This window comes from Phalacrocorax carbo, chromosome 3 (assembly GCF_963921805.1).
Source record: "Phalacrocorax carbo chromosome 3, bPhaCar2.1, whole genome shotgun sequence".
In the NCBI taxonomy this organism is placed as follows: domain Eukaryota; kingdom Metazoa; phylum Chordata; class Aves; order Suliformes; family Phalacrocoracidae; genus Phalacrocorax; species Phalacrocorax carbo.
In genome coordinates, this window is record NC_087515.1 from 3,225,203 (window position 1) to 3,240,919 (window position 15,717).

At 44.9% G+C, this 15,717-nt stretch overlaps 1 protein-coding gene across 1 annotated transcript in view; it reads right to left on the minus strand.

Moving 5' to 3' along the window:
• Positions 1 to 15,703, minus strand: part of WDR27 (WD repeat domain 27) — a 136,363-nt gene extending 120,660 nt beyond the window's left edge. The window contains exons 1-8 of the mRNA XM_064445639.1: positions 14,012 to 15,703; positions 10,138 to 10,327; positions 9,112 to 9,253; positions 6,590 to 6,714; positions 6,003 to 6,116; positions 3,926 to 3,977; positions 2,250 to 2,320; positions 1,238 to 1,352 (exon numbers count right to left, since the gene is read on the minus strand). Of these exons, the coding sequence (XP_064301709.1) occupies positions 1,238 to 1,352; positions 2,250 to 2,320; positions 3,926 to 3,977; positions 6,003 to 6,116; positions 6,590 to 6,714; positions 9,112 to 9,253; positions 10,138 to 10,327; positions 14,012 to 14,022 (820 nt within the window). The 5' untranslated portion in view covers positions 14,023 to 15,703. The remainder of the gene's footprint in view (positions 1 to 1,237; positions 1,353 to 2,249; positions 2,321 to 3,925; positions 3,978 to 6,002; positions 6,117 to 6,589; positions 6,715 to 9,111; positions 9,254 to 10,137; positions 10,328 to 14,011) is intronic.
• Between the last annotated feature and the right edge of the window lie 14 nt (positions 15,704 to 15,717).

Below are 15,717 nucleotides of genomic sequence, written 5' to 3' on the forward strand. Positions count from 1 at the left end.
TGAAATAAAGGAAAACAGGCAGGATTTAAGAGAGAATTAGGAGTAGTAAAGTAACATGACCTAAGATCACATCAAAGAAGTTTGTTTCAAAAGATGGATATATGCTAAGAACCAGCCCTCTTGAAATACCTTTCCTCATTATTATTTTTAGCACCATCTTCTTTCAAATACCTAGAGATAAAATCCAAAGAACCTACTTAAGGACTGGAAAGGATTTGGCAGAATTTAGGTGTGTTCATCTCAAAAAGTGACCCATAAATACACTGGGTACATTTCAGATTAGCCTGAAAATTCCCCTGACACTGAAGTTGCAACATAATCCAAAACAAAGACGGAAAGTCACCTCAGTTCCATCTTCCTGAGGAGGCTCCAAGCCATTATGCGTGTGCAGTTCACACCAAGGAACTACTAACACCAAGTTCACCAAATGTCTTTTTCAAACATCAGAAGATGCAAGTGGCATCCATATATTTTAAATAATAAGAAGAAATGTAGCAGTCTTTCTCATTAGGTTAGGGCATTAGGATTATTGGAGCCAGACAACTAGGCAGCTAAGAACACAACAGTCACTGAAGCCAGACAAAGAGCAAGCAAGGGAAACCAGATCTCTTTGCCTAAAGCTCCCTCTTGCTTGTCTTTAGGAGAATCTCAGCTCACTTGGCTAGTGTGCAGGTAGTCTGAATGCCTCATTTGGGAACACGGAATCACCTTGCTGAGGTTACCAGTGCAGTCTTTAGAGATTTGTAAGTACTCTGTGTTATACCACTAGAAATACCACAGCCAGAGAAATATCATGTCACGGAGGCACCGGTATGGAGATACATATATATAAAAAATAGATTCCTAGAAGCATCAAAGGTAACTGAGAAATGGTACTCACCTAGACAATGGATGAATTTTTAGGCACTTATTCTGTTCTTATTGAAGCCTCGGGCAATGAATTAAATAAAACCCAAAATCTTAATAGTTCCCATTGTGCAATGTTTTACAAGCAGCTGCATTGGCCAAGATTATATTACAGACATACATGCATAATTCCTTCCAGATATGTCAAATAATTCTTTCCAGAAATGCCAAGACCCAACTTCATATAAGCTTCAGTAAGAATTCCATGTCACAGTCTGAGACTCATAACTCTATCACTTGTAATAAATTCTCCTGGTATAAGAAGCACACGCTCAGTGGCCAATAACAACTAGAACACACCATACAGAGCATTCTAGAAGCACTGTGCTACCTATTCCTTTTCCAGATTTCCACACTTTATTACAGAATTTCTCTTGCTCTTTCTTTAAGTTGATATGTGCCACACAGCGATAATTATGGTCACTGATTAAACTGAAGGTCCAAAGCTGCAAGAAAAAGAAAAAGCAATTGCAATAACCTTTTGACACTAAACATAAAGCTTGCATGAAAACAAACTAAAGGTCCAATATTTAAAACTGTTGACTTAACTGATGGATTTTTGTGTCTGGAATCTCACCTTGGACCAGAAATTCAATTGTATGCATTTCTAAGATTATCAAAGGATATATTCAATGTTAGCAAAAGCGGCCATAAGCAATTTGAACTGCACATTTAATTCCCACATGTTCATGTCTGAAAACGACTCCTCATAGACTATTTCCCACAAATAAAAATCGCAGGTAACCTGTGTGTAACGGCCCACTGAATCATGTACGTGAACTTCGTTTATACCTTTCACTTTTTAGGCACCACTATGGTTATAACTTCAATTTTCTTCACAATTCACTGAGCAGTAACACTGAAGGAAAACAGCTGGAAAATCTGATGTAAATATATTAACATTAAATTAAAGAGGAGGTAAAATGTGTATGCACATTTATCACATTTTGATTAGAATTCCAACGCACTGAAAATATAGTCTCTTCCATGTATTGTCATGTGTTTCACTGGCCAAAATAGGAAAATCCTGGTTTTCACCTTTTTTCTTTTAAATCCGATATGTTTATAGCCTCTCGGTGTAATCCTCCTATATAATCACTGATTGCGCTCTTAAAAACTTCCCTGGTTTTCAGGAAAAAGTTTCCATTTTGTAAGAGAGGCCTTATATACCATATATGGTTTATGCTATATATAATTTATGCTCAAAGCATTGAATTATGCTTACGGAAATGACTGTTGTAAGAGTTCAAAACGTGTGCAGACTGTGAAGCTTTTTTATGGACATACATTAATGATAGTCGACTGCTTTGACATAAAGACTAAGTTTGATGAGTAATTCTTACCTGTCCCTCAGCACATCCAGTGATAATCTGTTTATTTTCTTCATCAATTAGCAGACTTAGCAAAGGAAATGCTGCTTCAAAAAAGAGAAAATTCTTTTCAGAGCAAATACAAATCAGATATTTCCTTAAAATACATGAATCAAAATTGAATCCTCCTATTCATAAAGATGGGTGAAAAGAACCCTTACTGCAGTTCTTAGGGTCGCACAATGCTTTGTGTGGCTTAGCCTTTGTGTTGCTAAGGGCTTTCCATTTGCAGTTCTGTGGCCTGCCTTTCACCAGAGCTGTCGGTTCTCTGCACCCTTTCACCCAAGCTGCTGTGGTTTTCAGAGCCCGTGTAGCAGCAGTTTGCCCTTGTCGTTACCCTCATGGCCCTGCCTGCAAACCCTGGTATTGCAGTTGAGGCAGGTTTTCAAGGGAAACAATTGCCACAGGGATCCGGGGGGAATCACTCCCTTCCTCCTCTCCTTTCCTACCACCCAGATTTAGCTTTTAGTGTACATGAAGTCATCCAATAACATGTATGCACGAAGCTGAACAACCAGTCTCCAGGCAGCTCATGACCCCAAAGTGTGCTCCAATCACCACTAACAGCACCACAAGCAGGAAAAACCCACAGGGAGTTTGAGCAGGTCCTGGTGAAAACTATATGGTTCCTGCAGGAAAAGTGCTATTGGAGGGGTCCCTGCAGCACTGGAGACAACGCCTGCCCTCCTCCTCCTCTCCTTTTGCTCTCATCCTTCCACAAAAGTAGCTTTCAGCTTTAAAGACAATATGTATCATCAGCTATAGACACTGCTAAAAAAATCTACATATGATATTCTTAAAGTATTTCCTTCGATGTGGCATAGAAAACTTGAAAGCAAACATGCACATAGTACTCAGACAGTGGAACTGTATCTACAAGAGAGCTTAATTTGCATATCCCAGTAAATGGCAGCAGTTACAAGCACACCCTGTGCAAAAAGAGCTGGTTATGGAAGTGCACTAAAACTGTCTACCCATGCCGTGGTTCAGCCGGCAGCTCAGCCCCACACAGCCGCTCGCTCCCTCCCCCACCGGCAGATGGGGGAGAGAATCAGCAGGGTAACGCTCGTGGGTTGGGATAAGAACAGTTTAAAAATTAAAATTAAAAGAAACAACAACAGAAATGCAATGGAAAGGAGAACAACGAGAGGCGCAAAGCCCCGGAGGAGGGGAGAGGGGAAGGGAAACGAACCGCCGAAACGAACCACCCGCGCCGCTGCCGCCCGCCGGCCCGCCGCCGCGCCGCTCCCCAGCCGCAACCGACCCCGCCTTAATATACCGGTCATGGAGTCACGTGGTATGGAATGAACCTGCCATTGGCCAGCCGGGCCCAGCCGCCCCCGCCATGGCCCCGCCCCTCCCAGCCCCCCCCCCCGCCACGCGGCAGAGCGCGGGAAGCCGGAAAGGCAGCCGCCCCCCACGGTGAGGAGAATTAACCCCTTCTCAGCCAAACCAGCACAACCCAGGAGCACACTTTTAAAGGGAAATATATTTATTACTGGCTTTAAAGGATAATAAGTTTACTAGTACTTAGTTTACTAGAACTATTTTCCCTAAATCAACTAAATACTCCAATAATAATTTTATATTATTGTGTAGAAAGAGAACTTTTTTGCTATGAAAAAGTATATATAAAAAAGAAAACGCACCTGTTAATACTCCTGACTGATACATTAACCGGCCTGTAGAGTAGTCCCACACCTTTAGGAAAAAAAGGTAAAGATAGGCACATACGTACACCTTTAAGGAAAACACAAACGTCAACGGCCATCATGTGGTGTAAACAGAGAAATGCAGCCATTGGAAGTGATGCGATATGGTAAAGGAATTTTTTCAGCATTTTTTTCTAACTGCGTAGGGCTTTGTTTAATTGATAAGTATCCGTAGTGAAAACGGTGAAACTCACCTGGCATGGATATACGAAGTACTTAGAAGCACTTATTATCATCTTTGCTTAGGTTGATCTCTTAGTGACTTAGGCTAGATTAATGAAAAGACATACTTGAACTGCTTCTAGATTTCACACAGGACGCTTGCATAATTTCACAATTTTCTCATTAGGTTCTGGGATAAGAGGTCATTATTAATAATAATGATACTTACGATGCTTGATAGATGCACATGAAAGTCAACTTCCGTTATTATCGTGACTAAGTGATGTATTCTATGCTTAATAGTTTATTAAGAAAGCTAAATAAAAACAATTTTTTCCTCTCACGTTGCTACTTCTATGAGCCTTCCCCTCCACATATACTCCCACTACATTTATCATAGCTAACACAGCTGGGATTGAAAAAATCACAGCCAGACAGTCCCTGCTCTCTAAACACGGCTACGAGCCTTTGTTTAGCTCCCGATCTTTTCCTTGCATGCATGTTTCATTTCTTTCTGAATGTAAACATCATTCTTCTGAAAAGGTGTTTCCTAAGATCTTGTTTCACAAATTTATCTGGAGAGATTCTCACCTATTTCACCACTTCTTTAGCCAAGTAAAAGGGCTAGGGGAGCGTAAAGTTTTGGATGCTGCAAGTCCTGCAATCAGAGGAACCAACTATCACAGACTCCAGCACGGCTGCCCTAGAGTATTATCTCTGATCTGCAGAACCAGGCAGAGAAAATACAAGTTGAAGACTTACTTACTAAATTATTTGAGAGGCTTGCGAAGTATTTTCATCTGCTGGTAGTTTGAGTCCCAACATTTATCGAGGTTAAAAAAAACCAAACAAACTCAACACTTATTCATTAGGATTTCATAAAATTTATCAAAATCTCATTAAATCTTCATTAAATTCATATGAAGCATATAGATCTTTTCTTTCAGTCATTTTTACCTTGATTTAATTTCTTACATCAACATAAACTCAATAAGAAACAACCAACCAGAAAGTCAGGATTACTAATATTTCCTAAAATTCCAATCCAATCTTTGCATATTTTTTTTTGTCCAAGAGCAGGACAAAAATCAAAATCACATTTTCTCCAGAACAAAGAGTTATATAAAAATTACATTTAGGAAAAAAAATCCCAAAACAATCAAACTTTGACACAGCGAACTTTAATTTTACTTTAGCTTGTACAGCCAAATGTTGGGCTGTGTTTAGAATCATAGAAAGGACAATCAGTAGTAGACTAAACTGTATCTACTCAAGGTCCCCACCCCAGTATCTCCTGGAAGATACACCTGGGTTCACTCAGGCTCTTTATTTCCCCTTGCTGCCTAAGTGTTCTTCAACTGACGTCACATACAGTAGCAGCAATCCATGGTGCCATCAATTAAAATGTTGTCTGGCAAAAAAATTCTACCAGTATGCAAAACCCCAGCCACTGCATGCAATAACCCCAATATTCCCAAAAGGGAACATTCCAATCAGTGTCAGCAGACTCAAAGTGAAATGCTTTCATTCGGTTCAGCATACTGAAATACTTGAGTTACAGCCCAACTGATAAAAATATATTATTTCCATTTGCTAGTTTATAATAATCACAAAAGTTAATACTTTGCTGTAGGAAGTTTTGAATATACAAAACCTGCATTGTCCTTCTAAAAAAGAGTAATTAATTTTTACAATAATTTCCCAAGCGACTCCAAGAACAATGTCCTAGTCTGTATGAAGTCAAAGATGTTTTTTCTTTAATCTTCAGAAAATATTTAAAGGGTAAAAAAAGACTACTTCACATATTCACTAAATTATATTTTTTAAAAGTGAAGCTCTAAAATTTCCTTGCCTTAAAGGTTCTGTCTTCAGACACTGATATAAGCATACTTTTCTCCCACGTGCAGAACTCGGCAGCAGTCACTGGAGCCAGGTGGCCAGCCAATTCAGCTTGTATAGCTTCCTTCTGTGATTAGTCAAGTCAAAATAAGACCTGATTAGGTATCAAACTAAAAATGACAATTAGTTAAATGTTTTCATAATTAATAACTGTTCCTAAAAATTGTCAGATTGGGATTCAAAATATTAATTCAATGAGATTTTATTATTGAAACTGCAGCCCTGCATACCGTCCTGCTGGCAAAACCACTACACATGACATTTGCTTCTTCAAAATCAATGATACAGGAGTAATTTTTCAGATGTCTTCAGAATGTTTTCTTCTAAGTTATCGAGATATTGTTTCACTTCAACTTTTTTACTCTGGTGTTCTGTCCAGTATGTGATGCATTACCAAGTATTAGTTCATACTTATTTTAATTTATGATACAAATTAATGATTTTGCTTAATTATTCTGACATTTCTGCATCATTATTTTATTTGAAAGTGAATAAGTAAAAGAAATATCAGCACTGTGGCTACCAAGAACGGTATCTTACCTTTGCACTTAACATGTAGATCCTATTTCCAGCACATACTGCCACTTGTTGATCATCCGGACTAAATCTTACATGAAGCACCATTCCCAAAAGGGTTCCTATAACAATTCCTCGAGGCGTTAACCCTGCAGCAATTTTGTTGATACGGAGAGTCAATGAAACATAAAACTCTGGTGCAGTGAGATTCTTCGAAACTTTGCACAGCAGTTATCTAACCACAGAGCTATTCCAGTTTCTGTCAGGAAGATGTACAGAACAACACACGGTTTAATTATACCAGGCTACTGGAAAGCAAAGCACAGAACTATGTGCCAGCAGGATTCCTCCATCTGCCTTGTTGCCTAGACATGATCTGCTACTCTTTGAGGTACTACTACTAAGTGTGCCCATCAAATCATACTTCCATTGAAGACTGCCAGGGACAGGATTTTTGGAGTAGGGTGACCTGCCCAAGGAACCCAGCAGTGCCACGTTTGTTTTGGAGACAAGAAATCCTGACTGAAGCCCAGCAAAACAGGGCTTTGAAAATACTTCTTCCAGGAGAATATCCCAGCCACTCAGCCATCAAGCAAAGAGGATTTTCCTTCTCTTGGTTTTAATTCTTCAGTGGGAAAGTGCTGGAAGAGGAAATACACCACTGAATATCGTTACAGAGTGGGATGATAAGACTAGCTTTGAGAACAGGCTCATGTTTCATCCCTCTCTTCATGACTTCATTCTGGACATCTCAATGGTTCAAGCAGGCCAGTTTCTGCAGATCCTTATTTTATGATGCTGCCTTTAACTATGTGAGGAGATTTTGGACATCTCATTAAATTTTAGGATTTCACAGGCAATAAATTAACTACGATACAGACAAAACAACTACTGATGTCCTTTTCTAGGTTTTATCCTAGATGCTGTGGAATGTTTCTACAACTGATCAACCTGTCAGGATCTACCAGGACAGAGAGATAGATCACACAAAGAACTCCTTAACTACCTTGATAGAGTCAATAAGAATACGGTCAGAGAAAACCTGCCAAGACTTTACAAAGCACAGTTTGGGGAGAGAAATACCACACAGCATCTGCTGAAGAGCCTGTGGATAGAGAGAAAAAGAGAAAGAAGAAAATCCAGCAGCAGAGAAACTGGCTGTCAGATGTCTTTATATTAAAACTACACATACTCTTTATCTGCCTGCTACTAACTGGCTATTCCTAACTTCCATTTTTGTTTCCTCCAAGTTCATAGTCCCATTTTATGCCCATTTCCTGAAGCATTCTTTGATTCTTTATATTACTCTTAAAATTCAAATGTAGTAATGTAGTAAAATGTGCTAATGATATTTATTATAAAAGCACTTAAAATGTTCATTTTCTTTACAGCATTAATTTTCATAATACGTAGATTTGCAAAATCAGTGTGGCGTAGAGTACAAGAGTCAACTCCCACACATCAACTCACAGGCAAATCTCTAACTACAGGTAACAAAGAGGAAACTTTTAATAGTGTTGGCCAACGCCATGCAGCTCTCAATATCAGCACTGAAGTGGGACTGTAATACCTCTCACTTAATATGCCATAGCAATATATTTTTGACAGAGTGTCACCGGGACTCCAGTGAGTCATACCCTGGGGGTCTTGCTCCCTTTCTTTCTCTTGCATTATTCCTCTACTTTCCCGTCAATTTAAGCTTGAAGTTAGCACTGCTCCTTAGAATCTAACTCCATTGGCTGAGGCTCCATCCCAGGATGGTGGTCAGGATACTAGAACTTTCTTCTTTTTACAACATCATAACTCTCTTTCACTCATGCACGCTCCTGCCAGACCAGATACTTGCACTGCTCACACACACACGACAACAGTGTTCCAGACAGAGGCAGGACCAGACGAATCAGGATGTAAAACACTAGTTCTACAGGTACTGCAGAAAAGGTAGCATTTCGTTATTTTGGCATTGTACGCTTAGTTATGCAGTGCAGCTGTGATTCAAAATTTTGCCGTCTCTTTCATTCCACAACGGCAGAACGTAACTTCCTTGAAAGTGCAGCTTCCCTGCCTGTCCCCCGAGGCTGCCGGCACTCGGCGCTCCCCGCACAGCACCTCGGCCAGCTCCCGGGGCCGCCCCCGGCCCAGCCCAGCCCCCGCCGCGGGGCCCGCGCCTCCCGGGGTCGTGGGGCCCGGTGGGCGCTCGGGAGCGCGGCGGCTGTTAATGCGGGGGGCCGTTCTGGGAAGGTATGGTGACCAGGCTGGCTGGGCTACTGGCCTGATTCAGCCTGGCATCGACGAAGAGGAGAATTAGAGAAATAAAGCGCTATTTATCACTGCTAGGGCTGCTGAGTCTGAGTGGCTAATGCAAGCTACTCAGAAATAACAATCTTTTTATAGACGTAGTAGTAGAAGAAAAGGAGTTGTTGGGGAGTTGTCTTCTGAGGTGGCCATTGCTCTGAGACTGGCTGGGCATTGCTGAGTGATTGCCTTTGCATCACTTCTTTTTTTTATATATATAATATGTATATATTATATAAACAATACTTTACCTTCTTGCATCTTCTGTCTGCATTCATCAAGATTCCACACTATCACGCGTTCCCGAGAAGCGGAGCAGACAAGAAGTGGATTGATTTTACTTCCAAATGACAGGGCAGAAATTGAGCAATGATGTCCTGACAAATGTAATGGCTGACAAATGTAGATAAAGACTTAAATAAGTCACTTCAAACTACGATTATGAATAAAATTACAAATAGATAATGTACATGCAATTAACAAAACAATAACTATTTTTTTCTTTACTGTATCAAAATCACTTAATCAGCTACAGCATAGCTCTTCTGGGTTTGGCTGGGATGGAGTTAACTTTCTTCAGACCAACTTGCATGGTGCAGCGCTTTGTGACCAAAACAGTGCTGATAACCCGCCAGTGTTCTGGCTGTTGCCAAACAGCTTGCATAGCATCAAGGCTTTCTCTTTTTCCCACTCTGTACCAGCCCCCCTTCCCAGCAAACAGGCTGGGGGTGCGCAAGAGACGGGGACACAGCCCGACCAGCTGACCCAAACTGGCACAGGGATATTCCCTACCCTACGATGTTGCACTCAGCAAGAAAACCAGGGTATTGGGTGAAGACAGTGCCGGGGGGCTGGGGGGTTGTCTTCTAAGTTGAACGTTGCTCAAAGCCTCTATGGGGGTTGGTCTGCTTGTAGGAGGTGGTGGGATTGCCATTATACCATTTCTTTTTTTTTTTTTCCTCTTTCCTTCACTCATTAAACTACGTTTATCTCAGCCCATAACTTCTCACTTCTGCCCATCCGATTCTGTCTTCCACCCTGCTGGAAAGGAGTGAGCAGGAGACTGGGTGGTGGTTTGCCTGCCAACCAAGAACAACCCACCACAACAGTTTATATGATTCTCATCACAGTAACAAAGCTTGCAACATACGCTAGTACCTTCCCAGCATTAAAGCGAAACCTGGCACTCCTACGCTACCATCAAATATTTTATTTATATTGTCCTTTTAAGTCTTCTTCTGAAATAGCAGCCTATGAAGTGATATATTCTGGTTTACCTGAGCAGCCGCTGTATTCCAGATGCACAACTCGTTTCCATTCAAAGGGAAGGCACAGTGACGGTGACTACACGCCGGCTGCACAAGGGACTCGGACGCTCTGGATTTAAACAAGCGCTTCTCGCAGACAACGTCAGGATTGCAGCTGCCTCCAGAAGAACAACTGTCCCCGTCTCTTTCCATCCTACGGCTGAAACGGGCCCCGCGGCGGAGCACCACAGCGGGCAGCCCGGCCTTCCCGCCCGCCGCCCGGCCCCACAGCCCGGCCCCGCCGCCCTCCCGCCCGCAGCGGCCGGCGTCCCCCCTCGCCCGGGCAACGGCTGAGCGCGAGCTTAACGGCTCCGCCGCACCACCCTGCGGGCGCCCGGGGCAGCGCCGGCCCCGGCGATCGGCAGCGGCCGCTCGGGCCCGTTTCCTCGCCCTCCAGAACATGGCGGCGGCGCGAAGGGGCCTTCGCTCCCGCTCTCCCCCCCGTAGCCGGGGCTGCGCAGGAAGCCCCGCGGCCCCGCAGCTCCGCTCCCGCGGGCCCCCCCCGGAGCACTGCGTCCGGCTCGGGGGACGCCAGCACAGGAGAGGCATGGCCGTGTCGGGGCGGGTCCAGAGGAGGGCCGCCAGCAGCTCTCCTAGGAAGGGAGCTGGGGTTGTTCAGCCTGGGGAAGAGAAGGCTGCGGGGAGACCTTATTGTGGCCTCTGAATATATGAAGAGGGGTTATGAGAAAGGTGGAGAGAGGCTTTTTACCAAGGCTTGTAGTGACAGAACAAGGGGCAACAGTGTTTAACTAGAAAAGATTGGACATAAGGAGGAAAATTTTTACAGTGAGGGCGGTGAGGCACTGGAACAGGTTACCCAGAGATGTTGTGGTTGCCCCATTCCTGGAAATGTTCCAAGGACAGGTTGGACGGGGCTTTGAGCAACCTGGTTTAGCTTCAAGCTGCATCAGGGGAGGTTTAGATTGGATATTAGGAAGAATTTCTTTACTGAGAGAGTGGCCAGGCATTGGAAGAGGCTGCCGAGACGTGGGGGAGTCGCCATCCCTGGGGGTATTTAAAAGATGTGTAGACGTGGCACTTCAGGGCATGGTTTAGGAGACCTGGTGGTGTTGGGTTCACGGTTGGGCTTGATGGTCCTGGTGGCCTTTTCCAACCTTAAAGATTCTATGATTCTAAGATGTCCCTGCTCATGGCAGGAGGGGTGGAACTAGATGATTCATAAAGAGCTTTTCCAACCCAAACCATTCTGTGGTTCTATGCTGCAGCAGAGACAGCATGGACCAGCCCATGACAGTGCATGGAGCAGCATCACTGGAAAGAAAAACAAACCTCTTGCTCTCACCAAGTTTGTGGACAACACCAGATTCGGGGGAGCAGTCACCACAGTGGTGGGCAGGGCTGGCAGTCAGAGGACTCGTCAGGTGGGAGAAGCTAGCTGATGCGAATCTCATGGAGTCCAAGTCCATCATCTGGCACAGAGTAACCCCCTGCAGGAGGGCAGGCTGGAGGATGGCTGGCTGGGAAGCAGCTCTGCAGAAAAGGATCTGAAGATCCTGCTGAACAAGCTGAGTATGAGCTGCCACTGCACCTTTGCAGCAGAGGCAGCCAGCTCCACCCCAGGCTGTATTAGTAATAGTAGCTAGCAGGTCCTGGGAGTGATCCTTCCCCTGCAGTACTGTGCCCAGTTTTGGGGTTGTTGGTACAAGAAGGATATTGACATTCAACAAAAGCAAGTGCAAGGTCCTGCCCCTGGGGGGGAACAACCCCCCGCACCAGCACAGACTGGGGGGGACCTGCTGGAGAGCGGCTCTGCTGAGAAGGCCCTGGGGGTGCTGGGGGGCAGCGAGGTGACCCTGAGCCAGCACCAGGCCCTTGTGGCCAAGGGGGCCAGCGGTGCCCTGGGGTGCATGGAAAGGAGCGTGGCCAGCAGGGCGAGGGAGGTTCTCCTCCCCCTCTGCTCTGCCCCAGTGAGGCCACACCTGCAGGGCTGCGGCCAGTTTTGGGCCCCCCAGGTCAAGAAGGGCAGGGAGCTGCTGGAGCAAGGCCAGCGCAGAGCTGCCAAGGGGATCAGGGGCTGGAGCACCTCCCTTGGGAGGAAAGGCTGAGAGACCTGGGTCTGTTCAGCCTGGAGAAGGCTGAGGGGGATCTCATCAATGCCTATAAATATCTGAAGGGTGGGTGTCAGGACGATGGGGCCGGGCTCTTTTCAGAGGTGCCCAACGCCAGGCCAAGGGGCAACGGGCACAAGCTGGAACACGGGAAGCTCCACCTGAACATGAGGACAAACCCCTTCCCTGTGCGGGTGCCAGAGCAGGGGCACAGGCTGCCCAGAGAGGCTGTGGGGTCCCTTCCCTGGAGACATTCACCCCCCGCCTGGACATGGCCCCGTGCCCCTGCTCTGGGGGTGCCTGCTCCAGCAGGGGTGGGACGGGGTGAGCTCCAGAGGTGCCTCCCAACCCCCACCAGTCTGTGACATACTGGAGCAAGCTGAGTAGAGGGCAACCAAGATGGTCGGGGGCTGGAGAAGGTGATGTACAGGGAGAGGCCGAGAGAACTGGGCCTCTTCAGCCTGAAGAAGAGACAGATGAGACCTTATTGCTGCCTACAACTACCTAACTGGAGGATACAGGGAAGATGGAGCTAGACTCTTCTGAGAGGCGCACAGTGGTAAGACAGGCTAGAACCTGGGAAAACCCAGTTAGATGTCAGGATTTTAATTTATTTACTTTTAAAACACCATGAGTTTCTGAAGAGACCCTGTGGATCTCTACCCCTGGAGTTGTCCGAGAGTCAGCTGGACGTGGCCCTGAGCAACCTGATTTAATTAGACCTGTTTTGAACAGGAAGCTGGACTGGAGGAGTCTGGAGGTCCCTTTCAACCCAAGTTATGATTCTATGATCAAGTCTTTGATCCGCCCCAATTTAAACCATTTTGGAGGCCATCAATCTATGGACTCAATACCCACCTCAACTGCATTTCAGACACTTTCTACAGGAACGTCTTTCTTGGGCCTGTCTGCAATTAACACTACAAGCATTTTTGCTCTATATGAGCATGTAATATATGTTATAGATGACAACACAATCCCCTTGTGTTAATTTTGCCTGGAGAAAGTACCAGTCCAAATTCTCTTTTACGTGTCCTTGTGAATTTAGGAAAAAACACTGCATGGAGCACCAGCTGCACAGAAGTAACTCAATGCACTGATATGAGAGTTTCTTTTCTGGGCCGTGAGTCACGGCTGAGAATACTAGGGAGAAGTTTCACTGTAATGTGTTGATGACAATTTTCACAAGTGATACAGTCATGAATGTGTTATGACAGTTCAGTCATCAGTAAAAATAAATGCTGATACAGAAAAAAGGTGTTGTTCAGACAGGCAAACAACCCCTGCGAGTTAAGAACTTGTTCTGAAACATGTTGTGTCTTTGTCAGTAACTGTTTCTGGGCAGTTTAGTGTGTTTTTTCCCAATTCTTTTCGCTGTGGTTTATTTTCATCTTTCAATCTTTGTAGCTACAATACTGTCAACAACCTATTGTCTATAACAACTGGGGAACTAGTAGAAATCCAAGGAAGTATCAGAGACCTTGGACTGATTTCTTGACTGATCGAACAGGAGTTAGAACACCAGTGCCTTTCCTGCAGCTGGACCCTGAGCCAGTGAAGTCCACCTGATGGAGACCAGCTCAGGCAGGCGTGGACCACCGCTGCTTTCTGCCCCTCCAATGGGTGCTGCGGCAGCGAGGAGCCGCTCACCCACTAACATGACATGAAGCAGATTTCGGCCCTCTTGGGACAAAGTGGCAGTCGCAGGGGAACACTGGTGACATGGAAGTGTGCAGCGAGAAATTTATACCCCACCACACCACCATGAAACATACCTCCTGGCCATGTCCTCTTTCTGTGCAACACAGTGCTAACAGACCTGGGCTCCAGCACGTTCCCACTTCCTACGGAACTGGTGGCCACGAGAGAAAAAAAGACTGTTAAAATTTTAGGGCATTTTAGGGAAACACCGGTTCTTTATCATATCATGCTTTTGTGTCCAACAGTATATTTATTTTGGTCTCAATGTTCAATCATTGTAAGAACAATTTGAAATAATGAGATTTACCAGCTTTAATATTTTAGCATGTTTTAAGCAGTTGGTAAGCCTGTTTGTAAGACTGAAATTGATTTTATTAAAGCTCAAATTTAACAGACTCCACATTTGGCAGGTTTATGCACCCTGTTTGTTTGAGGTAGGAAGTTACATGGGTTTTATGAAATTAGAGAGCTATGAAGACAGAACATCAGCTCATGCTGTTAATACGTGACCCCTGAGGTACACACACAGATTCTCTTGAATCTCTCAGTACTCAATAACACTCCACGCAGATTGCTTTTTGGTTTCAGTCTAGGTTACAATTTTAAAGAGCTCAGTCAAGTTAAGGTAACTGTGCTGAAATCAATGGGTGTTCAAAAACAATGATTTTTTATTTCCTCTTCACACTGCGTTTTTCTGTTCTGTGATCTTAGGTGAAGTTTACACTGATAGCCACATAAACTGCCACTAACTGTTGAAGGGCAACCTATCCCCCAGTTAGCCTATTACATCCAATTTCAGCACAGATAAAATTCAATTTCTCTAATTTTAGGATTTCATTGTGAAAAACGCTTAGCATGTTGTAGAAAAATGTACATATTCCATCACTCAGCATCTCACCATCCTCCTCGAAGGCGCCATCCTTACCTCAGAATTCACAGCTAAGCAAATCTTACCTCACTGGACTTGCTAGTGCCTGGTATGTAAAGTATGATTATAATAATTTATGATTATCAAAGCTATATATTTGGCTATATGTTATGATTATCAAAGCTATATATTTAATATAAATATTTCTTTCAAAGTGGAAGTTCAGATTCTGCCTTGCTGGTATATAGAGAACATTTCCTTCCTAGTATGTTAATTATTTATTTATAGTTAGTTAAGTCATAGGCCAGTATCAGAGGGAGGAAAGGCTGCTTTCTGGCCAAATTCTGCCTGGAAGCGTCCAGCAACCAGCAGCACTTCCCAAGTCAGACAGGAGCACTCTACAAACATGCGGGAGAGGCATTAGAACCTGGCGTCTAGATTAAGTGTGGAGTTTAAGAATCTTACGAACTCCTTGGTGGATTGCTTTGAGTTGATGTGGATGCGACCTCAGGGAGAAAAGGGTTAAATACCAGTTTACAATCCCATGTCAAGATCCCCTCAGTACTCAATATTAAATACAAATTTAGATGAATTACATCTGTGGATTAGATTGGACCCCGGCCCGCAGCACTCGGACCCCCACAGGCAGCCGGCGGGACCCGCCGCGGCCCGACCCCCCTCCTGTGGGGTCCCCCCGCTTCTGGCCGTCAATAACATACCCCCGCAGCGGGGCGGGCCGGGCCGGGGCCGCAGCCATCGCCGGGCCGGGGCAAGGCCCGTCCTCCGGGACCGGGCCCTCCGACATGGCGGCGGGCGGGGCGGGGCGGGGCGGGGCGGGTGCGGAGGGCTCCGCCTTGGCATGGCGGCGGCCCGGCCCCGCCGCCCGCTCTCGCGATGGCGGCCGGGGCGGCT